Raw genomic sequence first — 16,620 nt, forward strand, 5'->3', positions numbered from 1 at the left:
AAAACTTGGAGTCTTCAGGCATGAAGACCATTGGTGTGGTTTGGCAGTCAAGCCTTGATCGTTACTAAAGCATTCATGTCCTCTTTTGGCCTAGGGTCAAGAGGATTCTGTCAGAAATTCTGGCTTTTATTGTTGTCTAAGGTTCATCTGTAGTTTTGTGGAATTTTCATGCTTCTCTGTCGTAACTGTTAAAAGAAGTATTAACCATTTTTAATATACTTGTCCTGATGGAAAAATTGTAATATTATCACCCTAGAAACTGTTCCGTGTGCTCATTTTGAGGTGATTTAGGAAATTGTCAGTGGAAAGGTTCCATCTGCTCATGATTTTAACAAGTCCAAGTTTGTAACAGTTGCAGTGTGTCACCTCTTTAGCTTTAGCTTTGCATTGTCTTTTGCCGTTTCATTTCCTTGACCAGAACAAAACCACCTGAATAGGGCAGTGTGCAACATTATTGCTTGGATTCCATCTTGACGCTGTTTAGAGTTTCTTGGCTGCACGATGCACTTGGGCATGTGGTTATAGCATTATTATATGATAGTTTAGGAACCACAGGGTTTAAGTCAGACTTTTGACATGGCAGTTGCTAGAAAATCTGAGGCTTGGTGGGTTTTTTTTCTGTTTGCTTTTGTTTTCTCTTTTAAGACATGATTATCTCTATATTGTCTATCAGGAGGAGGTCTAGGTACAGGTATTTACTGCTCAGTTGACTGTTTGAACTATTTATAGTTAAGGGAAAAAGATGACATCCTGAGGGCAGTTAATCAGACCTAATTTAGATGTCTGCTTTATATCAGATGAATCATTCTTTAGAAATGCCTCCAAGTAATGATCAAAAGCGTACACTTTGAACTATATCAGACGTAAAGTTCGTTGAGTAGAATCCGATTCCTACTAGCTGTTATGACAGCTAAAATTCAGAGATTGGCATGATGGAGGGACTGAGTCAGGATTGCATTTTACATGTTGTGGTGTATTATATTTTTACCAGTGGTAAAAAATAAGGTGGTAGGTAGAAGATTAATTGATATATACATTATATGGGTAATCTTGTATAAAATATCTTTATTTTAATGCTTTTTTGCCTGCAATGGTGAATGCACTAATACTGTGTTTTTTCAATAAAAATCTGTATATGTGTCCATTTTGTTGCATTTAAGCACTTATCTAATATTTTACTAGCTTATATAGGTGGATTTGACCTGGATCTGTTTGTAGAAGACAAAACTGAGACAAATAACAAGCCCCTGATAGTGTATGTAGATGTTAATGATGTTCAGTCATAGCAACACACTTTATGTTGTTCATCCTTTTTTGCATATTTCTCTTCCTTCTTTTGCCTAATTATTTTCTTTTGAACACTGCAGAAAATACCTGGGGATCATAAACACAGTAAATCATTTCATAATCTCCATAGTTTTCCTAACACTCCATTGTAGCATTGTGCTTTTTTTTCTTCCCTTCAGCTAAGCTATTCAGATGGATAGCTATTCAGATGGATTCAATACAATAGTTAAATCTTTCATTTAATGAAGGGTGGATGGTTTCTGGGCACTGGCTGTTTACCTATGGTACAGATTCTAGTGGTTTTACCCAATGTTATTCTTGAGCACCAAATCCTAAACAAAGAATTAAAATATTTTGTTCTCAGTTTAAATAGGGTGTTGTTTTTCAAAACAGTTGGCCTGGTGCACTTATAGTGTGATCATCAGGTATTTCACTTAATATAGTTGGCAACAAATGCATTATCAGAATCGGAGCTTTGGTTTTAAAATATTTAGTTCTCCTTACTTTGTGAGGACACATTTGAAATATGGCTCAGTGTAACTTGGTGTTATCTACAGAAGCCTTAAATGATATATGGAAAGTCTGAATTTCTTCATTTCAAAGAGGATGTTCATTCTGAAACCAAAAGCAAGCATTTCAAAGGTGAATGTTAAATAAGTAGTTGGCATTGGAAAATAACCAACTGCAGTTTTATTGGCAGTACGCAGCAATGGGTAACTGTTAAGGAACTGCCTATGAAGCGAGGCTCTGAGCCTCTAGTCCATCTACTGTAGCAGTGCATTGGTTGCAAATTACATTTGTGTACCTATCTGGAATTCAGACATGACTTCATGAGCTGCCAAATGTAATTTTATGTCCTCAGTAAACTTCCATTGCGTCTTCTAAAATAATTGTTCGTGGCTTCCCATTCTTCAAGCGTTCCTGTTCATTGATTCTGTTAACTTTTTTTTTAATCTGGAATAGATATGCTGAAGACCAAAAAGAAGCATCTTTTTGATTGTGTCATTAAACTGAGAGAGAAGGCAGGTAGGGAAATTGCACTGGGATCCCAAGATAGTGGAAGTGACCAGTTTATAAGAAAATCAGAAAATACTATCATGAACTAAACCTAGTCCCTGTGCAGTTTATCAACAGAAAGACTTCTGCCTTTACGGGCTCACACTGCTTATTCAGCCATCCTAACTGATCACAGAATCACAGAATCCCAAGGGTTGGAAGGGACCTCTAAAGATCATCTAGTCCAACCCCCCTGCAAGAGCAGGGTAACCTAGAGTACATCACACAGGAACTTGTCCAGCCGGGCCTTGAATATCTCCAACGTAGGAGACTCCACAACCCCCCTGGGCACTGATGTATTAAGTTAGCTGCTACATTTTTTCCTCATATGCATATAAGTGTTTCGTTCATCCACATGGAATTTCATCTGCCATTTTATTGTCTGATCACTCAGTATGACTAATGCTGCTCTGCCAAGTCTTCATAGTTGCCTTTTATATATTTATCCTGTTTAATTCTGTAAAAATCTATTTGTTTTGTAGCTTTTTATTTTATTTTTTTTTTAGGGAAGTAATACTAATAACTGTACTTGGCACTGGTGAGGCTGCATCTTGAATCCTGTGGTCAGTTCTGGGCTCCTCACTACAAGAGATGCTGAGCTGCTGGAGCGAGTCCGGAAAAGGATTGATTCTGTTACTCTCCTAACTGATGTCTCTAAAGTTATTTGCTTGTTGGCCATATTAAGATTTTAGCTTCACACAACTGTTAGTGGGGAAACTAGGCCATGTGGAGAACTATTTAATTAGCAGCTGAGTTATTAGTTATAAGTGACTGGATTATAGAAATAACCTATTCTACTTAAAAAGGCTGTAGGTAATTGGGAAAACAGATTTTAAAAGGTGATGCTTCATTTAGCTGAAAAGTGTAGACTGGTGGTTTTTAGAGGCCAGCATTTTAATGTCATCTGTAAGATAAATTCTAATAGTGATTTTTTCAGTTAAATAATTAGTTATATTTAATGCAAAGGAATGATTTGTCTAGCCATTGGAAAAAAGTAAAGAGACCAAAAACCAAGCCTCAATTAAAAGTAATTTAAAATAATATAAGGAAAAGTTAGCAGTGCCACTGAATCTCCTGAGTTTTGTAACAGTTTCAGTCTAACTGATGACCGATAAAGGTAGCAATGTAACAGGCATTCTGTTAGGCCTTCTATGGCCTCAGTGGAATTAAATCATCACCATATTGCACATTTATCTTCTTTTACTGATACAATTCTGCCATGCATTTTAAATCAAATCTGAAAGATTTCCCAAGTGTAGCATGGTTATTGTGTAAAGTGAAATACTGTTTACTGAAAAAAATGCAGATTTGATGGGAGGAAAAGTACTTACACATTTATGATACTTTACTGTTTTAAAAAATGAAAACTGACATTTAGCTGCCATTTTATAACTTTTTTTCCTTCTGAATTAACTTTTTTTTTCTAATTCATGCATCCTTCTAATTCATATAGTTCTGTTTTCTAATGGAACTATAAACCCCCAAGACAATGTAATCATGGAATAATTTAGATGAAAGGAATCTTTCCAGCCTCCTGGACAACATTTATCTGCTGTGTCTAGTTCATCAACTGATCCATGCAAAGCCATCTTCAAAGTTAGGCCAGATTGTTCGGGGCCTTTCCCAGCTAAGATTTGACATTCTCTGAAAGCAGAGACTGCACAGCTCTCTGGGTGACCCATTCCAGTGCTTAATCCCTAATTCTGGAAGAGTGTTTCCCTACGTTCCTTCATCATTTCCTTTGCTGCAACTTTTGACTATTGCATCTTGTCCTTTTGTTGTGATTTCTGTGAACAGTCTGGCTATGTCTTCTATCATGCTGTTTAGGTTGTAGAGAATGATAATGGAAACAGATCTTTCCTAAACCTTCTCTTCTCCAAGCTGAATACGCTGGGCTCCATTGTCTTTTCCTCAAGTTGTGTGCTCCAGCCTGCTGATATTTTATATATATATATATACATGTATATATATATATATATATTTTAAGTGTCTGTTTAACTGAACTGCTTCCAGTCTGTTGATTCATTTGCATTTAGAGCCCCAAACTGTACCCAGTTTTCCAGGTGGGGCCCCACAGATGTTGAATAGAGGGGGAATAATTGATCTGCAGGCTGTGCTGACCCTAATACAACTCAACATGTTGTTAAACATGCACCAGGACCTTTTTTTGCATGTCTCATACCCCACCATTCAGTCCCCAGTACCAGCACAGGACTTTGAATTTGTCTTTGTTGAACTTCATGAGAGAGTCTACAAGGCTGTATAAATAAGCTGGGGTTTTTGTCTGAGGGGAGTGTCTGTGTCCCCCTCCAGTCACAGTCATTTTACCATATGTAGTAACAAAAGGAAACAGAGCTTTCCTTTACCTTGCTATGTGCCTGCATCTTTTTCATGTGCTTGTAGAAATTGTCATGCTCCCAGTCCCTTAGTACCTTCCATGTGAGAGAAATGGAGAGTGTTTCTGAGTGTGCAAGCCAGCATCTGTGCTGCATTAGGGTCAGCATTGCTAGCAGATCAAGGAGAGGGTGATCCTTGCCTTCAGCAGCAGGGAGACCATAGCTGGAGTGCTGTGTCCAGTGCTGAGCTCCCCTCTATGAAAAAGATACAACCACTAGGACATTAAAGAAATGGGAACGTCTCTCATATGAGGAGGGGCAGAGAGAGCTGGGATTGTGCAGGCTGGAGAAGAGGAGGCTTGTATGTTATCCATGTTTATAAATACCGGATATGAGGCAGTAAAGAAGGCAGAGACAGACTATTCTCAGCTATATCCAGCGGAAGGACAGGAGTCAACGGGTACAAATTGAAATACAGAAAATTCTATTTAAACATTAGAAAAAACCTTTTCACTCTGAAGGTGATCTTGCACTGGAACAGGTTGCCCAGAGACATTGTGGAGTCTTTGCCCTTGGACATACTCAAAACCTGACTGGACAACCAGTTTTAGCTAATCCTGCTTTGAGCAGGAAGGTGCAACTGGAGAATCTCCCAAGATCCCTTCCAGCCTCAAGTATTCTCTGATTCTTGTCTGTTTTCCTTAGCCATTAACTTTATTTTCCTCTGACTGTCTTTTCCAAAGTCAGCTATATCCTCCTGTTGTGCAAATTGCCTTTACTGTTTCAAGAAGGATCATACTGTCACAAAATGATCTGTTTATGAATCTGTCAAGCCAGAGGTTTGTCAAGAGGTGCTAGTGGCCCTAAATGGACTTTTTTGGCAAGTTATCCTCTGAGCTCACTCAGTTATTTGGGGTTTGTGCATTTCAATTTAGGTAATGGCTTTGGCAGCAGAAAGTAAACTTTCTTAAGCTACAGCTCCCTGTGTTCTTTGTCTCCCTCTGTTTTCCATGTATGTAGAACTGTCTCACAAGATTGAAGATTCTCTTCTTCTCCTTCAAGCTTGTCCTAATTTGAGGATTTTAAGAACTTTAGTAACCTTTCTTTTTCCTGCCTGGTGACTCTCCGAGGGCAATTTGCTACTTGAATCTGCACAAGGCTGGGAGATATTTAAATTAAAAAAATCTGTATATATGTGTCTGATTCTGTTGGACATAGCATGAAAGACTAGAACTTGGTATGCGTTCTTCACTTACTTGCTGTGCTTCTGGTAGCTTTGCCAATTGCAATGCAGTCATCCTTGGATCTTCTTTGTTGAAGGCTTGGAGTCTTTTGCTTCTAGAGTAGGTCAGGATTTACTGGATTTCGGTACTAAGAATAAATCTTGTCTTTATGCAGCTTTGAGAGAATTTTGACAGTTTGCTGTAAAAGTGCAAATTGAAGAAACGGGACCCTTGAGGGAAAAAAATACAGGAGATATATTCCTGTTCAGAACTGCAAAATGGATGGTCCTTATGACCCCACTGTTTTCACTTCTCATCCCTGGTGTGATGAAATGCCGTTTACTGGCTTGTGTCAGAGAGCAGCTTCTTATTTTCAGTGCATACCTTCACACACTACTAAATGCTTAGATATTGCTGCATATTTCATTTTATCAGCCATTCCAGCTTTCATTTTTTCCTGGATTCAATGTTGATGAATGTTATAAAGCGTGCAGCTGACAGGGGAAGATTTTATTTATAAACACTGAGATTTATTTTACCTGGAAACTGATTTGAGATTTTGAATGTACATAAAATTTGAGCCCTACTATTCACAGAGGAAAGAAGGACCTTTTAGCCCAGGCAAATATTCCAGCCATACTTATTGTCTGAGAAATGCTTTCTACTACTACTATTGTTTCTCATTGATGAATATTTGGCCATTTTAGTCACCAATGTTGGTTCAAGAAAGTGTTTTTTACAGCAGTCTGCCTGTCAAATTTATCCCCGCGTTTCAGAGAATACCTTGAATCATTGCTCAAGAGACTGGCTTTTGTCATCTCAAACAAGCAGTGAGGATCACACTGTTCGTTCTGATCTGTTTCCAGGATCACATGCATCCTGTGCTACTCCTCCCTTAAGAGACTCCAGGATCTCATTTTGAATGTCTAGTATGTTCATCACTCTGGAGAGCTTCTGGAGATTTCTGCTGCCTGTGTCTGTATAATGCTTACCGCTTTCATAGTTACTGCTTTGGCTTAGGAGAGTTGAAGAAATAGAATCACAGAATAGTTAGGGTTGGAAAGGACCTTAAGATCATCTCGTTCCAATCCCCCTGCCATGGGCAGGGACACCTCACACTAAACCATGTCACCCAAGGCCTCATCCAACCTGGCCTTGAACACCGCCAGGGATGGAGCATTCACAACCTCCCTGGGCAACCCATTCCAGTGCCTCACCACCCTCACAGTAAAGAATTTCTTCCTTAGATCCAATCTAAACTTCCCCTGTTTCAGTTTGAACCCGTTACCCCTTGTCCTGTCACTACAGTCCCTAATGAAGAGCCCATCCCCAGCATCCTTGTAGGCCCCCTTCAGATACTGGAAGGCTGCTCTGAGGTCTCCACGCAGCCTTCTCTTCTCCAGGCTGAACAGCCCCAACTTTCTCAGCCTGTCTTCATACGGGAGGTGCTCCAGTCCCCTGATCATCCTCGTGGCCCTCCTCTGGACTTGTTCCAACAGTTCCATGTCCTTTTTATGTTGAGGACACCAGAACCGCACACAAAACTCCAAGTGAGGTCTCTCGAGAGCAGAGTAGAGGGGCAGGATCACCTCCTTCGACCTGCTGGTCGCACTCCTTTTGATGCAGCCCAGGATACGGTTGGCTTTCTGGGCTGCGAGCGCACACTGAAGCTGGCTCATGTTCATTTTCTCATCTACCAACACCCCCAAGTCCTTTTCCGCAGGGCTGCTCTGAATCTCTTCTCTGCCCAACCTGTAGCTGTGCCTGGGATTGCTTCAACCCAGGTGTAGGACCTTGCACTTGGCATGGTTAAACTTCATCAGGTTGGCATCAGCCCACCTCACAAGCGTGTCGAGGTCCCTCTGGATGGCATCCCTTCCCTCCGGCGTATCAACCGAAGCGCACAGCTTGGTGTCATCGGCAAACTTGCTGAGGGCGCACTCAATCCCACTGTCCATGTCACTGACAAAGATGTTGAACAAGACCGGTCCCAACACCGATCCCTGAGAGACACCACTCATTACCGGTCTCCAGCCAGATGTTGAGCCATTGACCACAACTCTTTGCATGTGGCCATCCAGGCAGTTCTTTATCCACCGAGTGGTCCACCCATCAAATTGATGTCTCTCCAATTTAGCTAATGGTTGAGCTTGGTTTCTAAACAATTTGTGCCTTACAGCATACTCAGAAGCCTTCTTACAGGGAATATCAAGGTTCCCATGACACAAGGAAGTCATTCCACCTAGGTTTTAAGAAATTATGTAAAGTCTTGGCAAAGGTGTATGCTAACTTACACTATATGTTGAATATTCTTTGACTTTTTATTTTGAGATGGTATCGTTCATTGGGAAGATAGTTTTGCTTCTCTGTCTTTTATAGGAAGTGCTGAAATATGGAGATCTGTGAATAAGACTGTCCGAGTTGAACATCTCACAGCATAAAAAAAGTTGAAGGTACCTAACAGGATTCAAGCACACTCTGTTAAGACACAAATCACCACTGTGTCGTTCCTGAGGACTGTTCCTTTTCCTAAGACATTTATAGAACTGTGTCTTGAAGATGTATAAACTTTTGTTTAATGTTTTATTGTACCTGAGACCTTTGGGTGGATAGTTGCTTTTTGCGAATCGCTTATTCTCTTAGCTGTAGGCCCACTTCTCCAGATGACCTGTGTGAGTGAAGGTGTTTGCACTCAGTCCCCTGCCACTTGAACGCATGCGTGCATGGTCATTCAAAAGAGGAAAAAAAGAGTTGCTGACTGTAATGGAGTTTCTTTAAAGCACACAAATAATATGGCTGAAGTTCTTTGCTGGTTTATTTTAATAAGAATTAAGCAATGAAATGTCTTAATTTTGAGAGGAAGAGACTGGAGTATGCTCTGTCCTTTTATACCACATATATGTTAAGTATGCAGGGGCTGAGATAGGGCTGCTCCTCTTGGAAGCTGAGGGGCTCTGCACAGGTCATAGTGATTAGATTCACTTCCGTGATGCGAAAACCTTTTTAGGAAATGCATCTCGAAGGAAGTTGCAGTTAGCTTTATTCTTTCTTCATCCATGTTTATTGATTTAGCTAAGTCCTATCAATGAAGAAGTTGGCATTCTTTGAGTCATTCAGAAGTCTCTAGTCCAGTATTGCAGTTTTGAGGACTCCTTAATGATGATCTTTCAGCAGATTGTCAAGTAGGCTATATTCAAACACGTCTTGATACGTACAATGTGTAGGACAAAATGAAATGCCCATTTCAGTAACTGCTTTTTGTTTTGTTTCCCGAGTATCCTGAAAGAACAGCTAAAACAAGAACAAAATAATCACATTGATATTTTATGATCAGTCATTTCTATCTGTGATGTATAGGCACTGAAGTTTTTTGGTTCTGGTGGGTTGGGGTTTTATTCATTTATTTAATAAATACATTTTCATGTTGACAAGAGCTGAGGCTCTTCCTGTAAACACCAAGAAGGAAACGGCATTTTGCAGAAACATTAGAGAGAGGAGAGATGAAGAGAGAGCTGTACTGAGGTGCGGTAGGAGCTGGGTAATGCAAAAATTACACACTTCTAGTGGAAGGGCTATGTTTCCTAATGTGTAAAGCTGTCTGAAATAAGCAATATATGCAAACTTTTGCTTGCTGTTGTCTTTTTGTTTGTTTGTTTGTTTTGAGGACACGGTGGATGTTTGTGTTACTGAATTTCTTCCACTAAATTTTGTGGATTCTGCTTGGCTTTGGGACCTGATGTTTATAAATCTCAAGTGATACAATAGAAGGTGTGCACCACTCTATATTGAAATGCAGATTCTTCTGCCAGCCTGTCTTCATCCACAGATAACTGACCTGTTCATGTAAACAGAGTCATTTTCTTTCATGGCATCTGTTCCAAAGAATTTTTACAGGCTCTCTTGCATCTCACGTATTATTGGTATTGGCAGTCTACTTAATTATACTTCATTATAGTATGTGGCTTAAACTTACACTTTTCTTTTACAGTTTGGAAGAACAGAAGTAATTGATAATACTTTAAATCCAGATTTTGTAAGAAAATTTATAATGGACTACTTCTTTGAAGAAAGAGAGAATCTGCGATTTGATTTGTAAGTTAAAAATCTGGGACTCTAATGTTGCAGCCTGTGTAAACATAGTAAGTTTTGTGCACTATAAAATTAACTTGGAAGGAGATAGTATGTGTTCACATGGTATACATTAATAAACATGATTGATTTAGCATTGCTTCATCAGAAATAAATGTGTAACATAACAATGGCCGACTTTTAAGAAATTGACTGGTGTTAACTGAAGTACAATCCTACTCACAATTGTTACTTTTAGAAATAGTTAAAAAGCTAAGGATGTCAAAATGTTAAAATATTCTTGTAGCATAGCCAAAAACCAGGTATGCACATACTGTCCAGAAATATAATGTTGTACAGGTAGTACACAGCCAAAATTTTCTTTACTGAAATAAATGCTAGTATGCATCTAAGTATATTAAACTGTAAGATTTTAAAATGACAATTGAGATTCTAGTCACCAGGTCACCTTGCATGTCATCTATTACATTTCATTCTTATCAATTCAGTTTTTGTGATAATCAACCTTTTACTGAAGTGCTTTTGGCGTACTGAAATGCTTTTGAATGGCAGTATTTCCTGTATCATGGAAACAAACAAAAAATGTCTGATTTTTCTTTAGCTGTAAATGTCTTTTAATAGCAGGTCAGAATACTTCCTAAGTTAACAGAAGTGTTGGAGGGATGAGTGAGAAAAAAGTTCCATTGTGTTCAAAACACAAGTAGCAGCTAGCTGTTTCCATCTAGGCTTAAAGGGTTTCAAAGAGCGAAAGGAAACAATCAATGCCAAGCTAGATTACAGGGTGCTTCTAAATGGCCAGGTACAAATTCTGTTTTTGTCACCATGGAAGCCTGGTGCAGACTTTATTTTTTATTTCAAAAGTTGGGTTCAATGCCATTAAATATGATGAGTATAACTACTGCCTGCTATTTAAAATAACAGATAGTCCCTTTGTGAAATAAAGGATTCTCTTCCAAGTAGGTAAGGCGCTGCTGAAATAAAGATACAGTTGGGGCTGTGTGGGAATGTTGATTTAGCTGCCTCTTCCTCTGAACACAAATCTGTTCTGAACTTGAAACAGAGTATCTGCTTTTAATGTTATTTTTCAAAGAAAGAGATTCCACATGTGATTCTTTTTTTGCAACAGAAAGTGTATCTCTTGATAAACTGAAAAGAACAAGTCAAACTATAGTTAGAAGCAATTCAGTTTATTGTCAGTTATTTCTATTTAACTAGTGAAATGACGGAAGAGCTACCTAACAAAATAATTCACAAGTTTGTTTTTAAAGATTGTTTTTTAATGTTTGTTCTGTTCTTTGGCAGATTTCATTGTTCAAACAAGAATATCAAAATAATTTCTCTTAGAAGGCTGCACTTTGTTGAAAACTCTTTCATTTGAAATAGCTAGTGAACCTAATCCTATAATCTGTGATGATTCAGTTTGCCATTCTTACTGGTGAGACTTCCATTCATGTATCCATGTAAATTCCACACACTGAAAGAGGTGAAAGAATTGTTTGGGTTCTGTTTTCTTACATTTATCTCAGATCTGTCATCTGCAACTCTGATATCACCTTTTTTTTTTTTTCTTTTTAAGCTATGATGTTGACTCAAAGAGCCCGAACCTATCAAAACATGTAAGTTTTTCCTCACTGTTATGCTTTCTCCTGCTGAAATGCTTACGCTTTCCTAACTATGTTTATTTCCTTTTGACTGTAAGTAATACCAGGTGAATGGAGACAAATGCAGTTATTGTTCTGTGTTACAATGTTAACGGGACATTTGTCCTGGAGAGGGCATATTTAAGCACCCATGCATACCTTTTCAGATATGTGATATACTGCATTTTGTTGTTACTTCTCTGGGACCTAAAAAGTGTAAACATGTTTTGATTTTGTCCTTAATAATATTGGTAGAAAGCTTTTATACTCATTTTACACTTCATCCTGAAGTGGAAAGGATTAAATAGCAACTTTAAAATTTAGAGATATGATAATAGAGTTCAGAGGCTTCTGAGTGACTTGTTTTAAATAAGTACAGGATAGCTTTGATAAGTGAACCTTTCAGAACCTGGAGCAAAGGAGAATAATAGAAGCAATGTTGTGTGTGTTTCACAGTGAAAATAAAACACTTTCAGCTATTGATCTCCAGTTAGATCCCCTGTATAATGATTTAAAGATCCTGGCAAACTATTTTTCATCTCTGTCATCTTGGAAAGATGGTCTGAATAATTGCAGTGCTAGCTGTGAAGATGCAGAAAAGGGAAGTCTTCTGTCTACTGTCTTCAGTAAGGATAAAGGCTTATCCTGGGCTTCTGCTCAAGATTGTTTGCACTTCTGTGGTACCTAGTTTATCTGAATTCTTTTTTTCCCCTGAAACATACTTCTTTGTACAAAAAACCTTGTAATTAAGCTTTAAGAAAAAGATAAGACACAATATAAGTTAGTCACTAAGGAAGTGCAAACAAAGATGCATACAAATATACAGCCTAGATTTCATTGTTTGATTACAGGAACTGAAACTCAGCTTTGAATATCTTGTTGAGCCCATGGAAAACCAGAACAAAACAATGAGAAAACAAATCACTGTTCTTCTGAAGACTGTTCAAGTAGCTCCTGAATTATATATGTGCCTGCAATGCTCCAATTAGTATAGGCTAAGCATATTTGGATGCATTAGGTCCTGTTTTTTAAACAGAGCCAATTTCCTGGAATCTTCAGTTGTGGAGGGAAACTTTATTCTTTACACATTAACATTAATATCAGAAATACCTATTTTCCTCCATTGTCTTCCAGAGGAAATCTGTATAAGTTGGTGTAGACTTGTGCTGAAGGCATCCAAACTATGCGCATAGAATATATGCATGCAAAGAAGATGGCGGCTCTGAGAATGCTATGAAAGAGGGTAGCTAGAAATGTGTTTCTTAACCACAGCTGATAATTTCTATCATTTCTGAAGTGCTCAAGGTTGGTCTGGATTGTTCCTTTTGCTGCCAGGTTCCTGTGTATCTTTCCAGTAGCTCTTAACGATTTATTCAGTGAGTAGGTAGGAAGTGAGCAGAGCTTTGCTCATATCCATGCACTGACAGCTTTGTATCTGAAGCATGTCAATAGTATTTGCATAGCTAGACTGCTCATGTGTTGTAGCCACCTTGTGTGGAGTAAAATCTTCCTTGTTCTAAAAACCTGTTGACCCGTTCCTTTGGGCACTGTCATTTCCTAGTTGAACAGTTTGGGGGAATGAAAAAATCAACCCGAAGAATTTAAATTTCAGCAACTCGGTTTTGCTTCATTTGCTTCTCATTTTGCCAAGTTTTATAATGGATGTATAAAATAACCAGACCGGGCAGTGCTGCTGTCTGTAGTTTTTCAGCTGATTTAGACAGATTTTTAGCTGTCTCTAATAATGTTTATAAAACTGACTACCTGAAATCAGGCTTTTATGTTCATGCTAACTTATTGATTTAAGGAAAGAACGGAGTAATGGACAATTGTTGTTAATAACAGACTGTGGAATTAATAGGAATGAATCATTCAAACTCCACCAAAAAAAAAAAAGGGGGGGGAAGAAAATTGTGGTTTCGGTGTAGAAAATGGTGTTATTTTAGAATATGTCATGCCCTATGGTTTTAAAAATGAATGAGGAGATGAGTCTTTTCAGATTAATTTTTTAGCCATTTTAAAAAACTTATAGAAGCAGTGTTGTGGTGTCAGATCAATTAAAGGATATAGTTAAAAAAAGTATTTTTTTGCAGTTATTTTCTGTGGTGGGATTAGTTCTCAGAACCAATTAATTATATGGACCGATAACTAACGCAGCTCGGAGATAGCAATGAGTGACCTAGGCTGAGAGAAGAGTAAGAACTATTTCTGCAAATACTCCCTACTGTACACAGTATCATGAACTTATGGTTTCTGCATAGGAATCATAGTGTCTCGATCATTACTGTTTATGAGCAAATCTTACAAGCTGCCGTTACCACTACTGCCAGTGATGCTGGGAAGAACAGAGCTAGCAAGCTATTTTCACTTGAAACATGAGGAGTGGATCTGCAGCATAAAATCATTGTATACAACAGTTTGAAAATCCGCTCATATTTTTATACTACTTATGTCACAGGGAAACATATTATGAAAATTTTTAGTGGTAAAGTATGAAACAGGAAAATAAAGTTTGTCATTAAGGCAGTGTTTGTGTATGACTGGCAATCCAGGATGCTCATATGGATCCTGCACAGCCTTGAATGTTGCTAATATAATGAACTTCCAAGAAATTCATAGAATCAGTGTAGAATATCTTCATAAAAGAGAAATCTATTAAAAAGCTCCAGTTAAAGAAGGTAAAGAAATAGTCATGTTTCTAATCCTTTTAATTTGTTTCCATCTCAGTTTAATTTTTGTCAATGAAACAGACAGGAAAAAAACCTGTAAGTGGAGTGTATTAGAGTTACTTCTGTAAGTGTAAACCAATGTTACGTGAATTATATAATAGTGAGTCTTTTTTTATGATTCATTATTGCATATTTATGATAAAGATGTGATGTTCAGCAGTGTGTTCTGCAGTAATGAACAGCCCAGATAAATGAGAAACCAAATTTGTTTCAATGTGAAATATGAATTCTGAGTTTTATGTTACTGCTTTTCAGGATTTTTTGGGACAAATGTTTTGTACATTGGGAGAAATAGTTGGATCACAGGGGAGCAGACTGGAAAAATCAATTGTGTAAGTATGTCATTCTTGAACATTGGATGAATACGTACTGTTTCATGGGGTGAGTTGCAGGGCTTTTGTGCCGTGAAGTGTCTGGATACTTGGAATCAACAGACATGGCTTCTAAGAGAGAATAAACTGTTGGGTGCAATAGAAGTCCTTTATAGACTAAGGTAATTTATGTTTCAATCTGGACAATTAGCAGAAAAATTGACTCACCCAAAATTTTTGTCAGCTTCATTACAACTTGCATTAGGAATAGTTTGAGCAAATAAAAATGTTTTTTCTTTTTAGTTCACGAATTGCCATGTCATAAATCTTTACTGCCTTTTGTTCAAGTGTTAAGGAAAAAAAACACCTCAGTGTTTCAAGTCCAAACATTCCTACTTGTATTTCTATTGTTCCCACTAATCCAATTCCCAAACAATGAAGTGATGTAGAGCATCAAATATTTTCTATTTATCTTACTAAATTTATCAAAAACTTTCTTAGAATCAATAGATTTTTCTCCCACTGAGAGGTTTTTGATGTTTACAAGCTATTGTTCATAGGGATGTGTGCATATTTAAAATAAGAATTGTTTGAACAATCTTCTTTTTCTATTCCTCAATGTTTGAATAATTGAAAATATTATACAATTTTTATCTAAATGTATACTACAGATTCACCTATTACATTAAAAGCAGATGTTTAAAGGCTCAGCTGGACATTTTGTGTAATGGTAACAACTTTTGACTTGGAATTTTTGTCATTTTACTAACAACATGTAAAAACTCAATACTTTAACCCAATTAAATTCTTTAATTTTTATAAATCCTGTGCAAGTGTTAGGTTGGAAAAACATCTAAAATTTCCTGTTTCCATGCCAAAAGTAATTTCAGGTTGTCTCTAGAACACATTCTGGATGAAATAGTTCAGAACACACCATTTAAATTGATAAACTGAAAGGGAATTTACATAGTTTTCCTTGAAACTAAGGATCCTTATGAAATAAAAACTTCATTTTAAAGTAAAAGAAATATTTCCCTTAAACTATGGCAAACTTTAATTGTATTTTAAGTTTAGAAAATATTTTAATGTGATTTAATCTGCTTGAATTTGAGACTTGCACATACCTGAAACAAATTCTTTTGTATCATAACTATCAGGGGTTGGCTAGCACTGCTTTGTGAGGAGGCATTCCTGTAATTATGCCCTTCCAGTCCATTAGCCTTGACTAAATTCTGTCTGTAAATGTCTTACTTCCACTCATTTGGGTTTTGTACAAAGGCACATTTCAGCTCTTCAGCAGGACTCGTTTATCATACAGTTCATGCTGAAAATAAGAGTAACATGACAAAAAAAGTCTTTGCAAAACCTTTTCAGATGGTCTTTTATCAAAATAAGCCTTTGATTTAGTTCCCCTAATTTACAGGCAACAGCAGATGATCCATATTGATCTGTAACAATTCTAAGCTGTTAGCTCTCTTGCTGAATTCCATGAGTGCTTGTGGTGGGTTGACCCTGGCTAGGCACTGGGATCCCTCCAGAGCCGCTCTATCACTTCACCTCCTCAACTGGACAGGGGAGAGAAACCGTAACAAAAGGGTCATGGGTTGAGCTAAGGACAGGGAGAGATCATTCAGCAATTGTTGAGTAGAGTAATGAGAAATAAAATCAAATCTTAAAAACAACTTCCCCCTGCTCCTCCCTTCTTCCTGGGCTTAACTTCTGATTTCTCTATGTCCCCCCCACAGGGGGACGGGGAATGGGGGCTGTGGTCAGTTCATCACACGTCTCTGCCGCTCCTTCCTCCCTGGGAGGGAGGACTCCTCACACTCTTCCCTACTGCAGTATGGGGTCACCCCAATAGGAGACAGTCCTCCACAGACTTCTCCAATGTGAGTCCTCACAGGCTGCAGTTTTTCAGCCTGAACTACTCCAGTGTGGGTCCCTTCCAT

General features: G+C 38.0%; 1 protein-coding gene across 1 annotated transcript in view; it reads left to right on the forward strand.

Moving 5' to 3' along the window:
* Positions 1–16,620, forward strand: part of CPNE8 (copine 8) — a gene marked incomplete at both ends in the record, with an annotated part of 91,121 nt that overhangs the window by 20,236 nt on the left and 54,265 nt on the right. The window contains 3 exons of the mRNA XM_080622798.1: positions 9,891–9,994; positions 11,568–11,607; positions 14,616–14,692. Coding sequence (XP_080478924.1) covers positions 9,891–9,994; positions 11,568–11,607; positions 14,616–14,692 — 221 coding nt within the window. The remainder of the gene's footprint in view (positions 1–9,890; positions 9,995–11,567; positions 11,608–14,615; positions 14,693–16,620) is intronic.

This window comes from Psittacula echo (genome assembly GCF_963264785.1).
Source record: "Psittacula echo genome assembly, chromosome: 1".
Lineage (NCBI taxonomy): Eukaryota > Metazoa > Chordata > Aves > Psittaciformes > Psittacidae > Psittacula > Psittacula echo.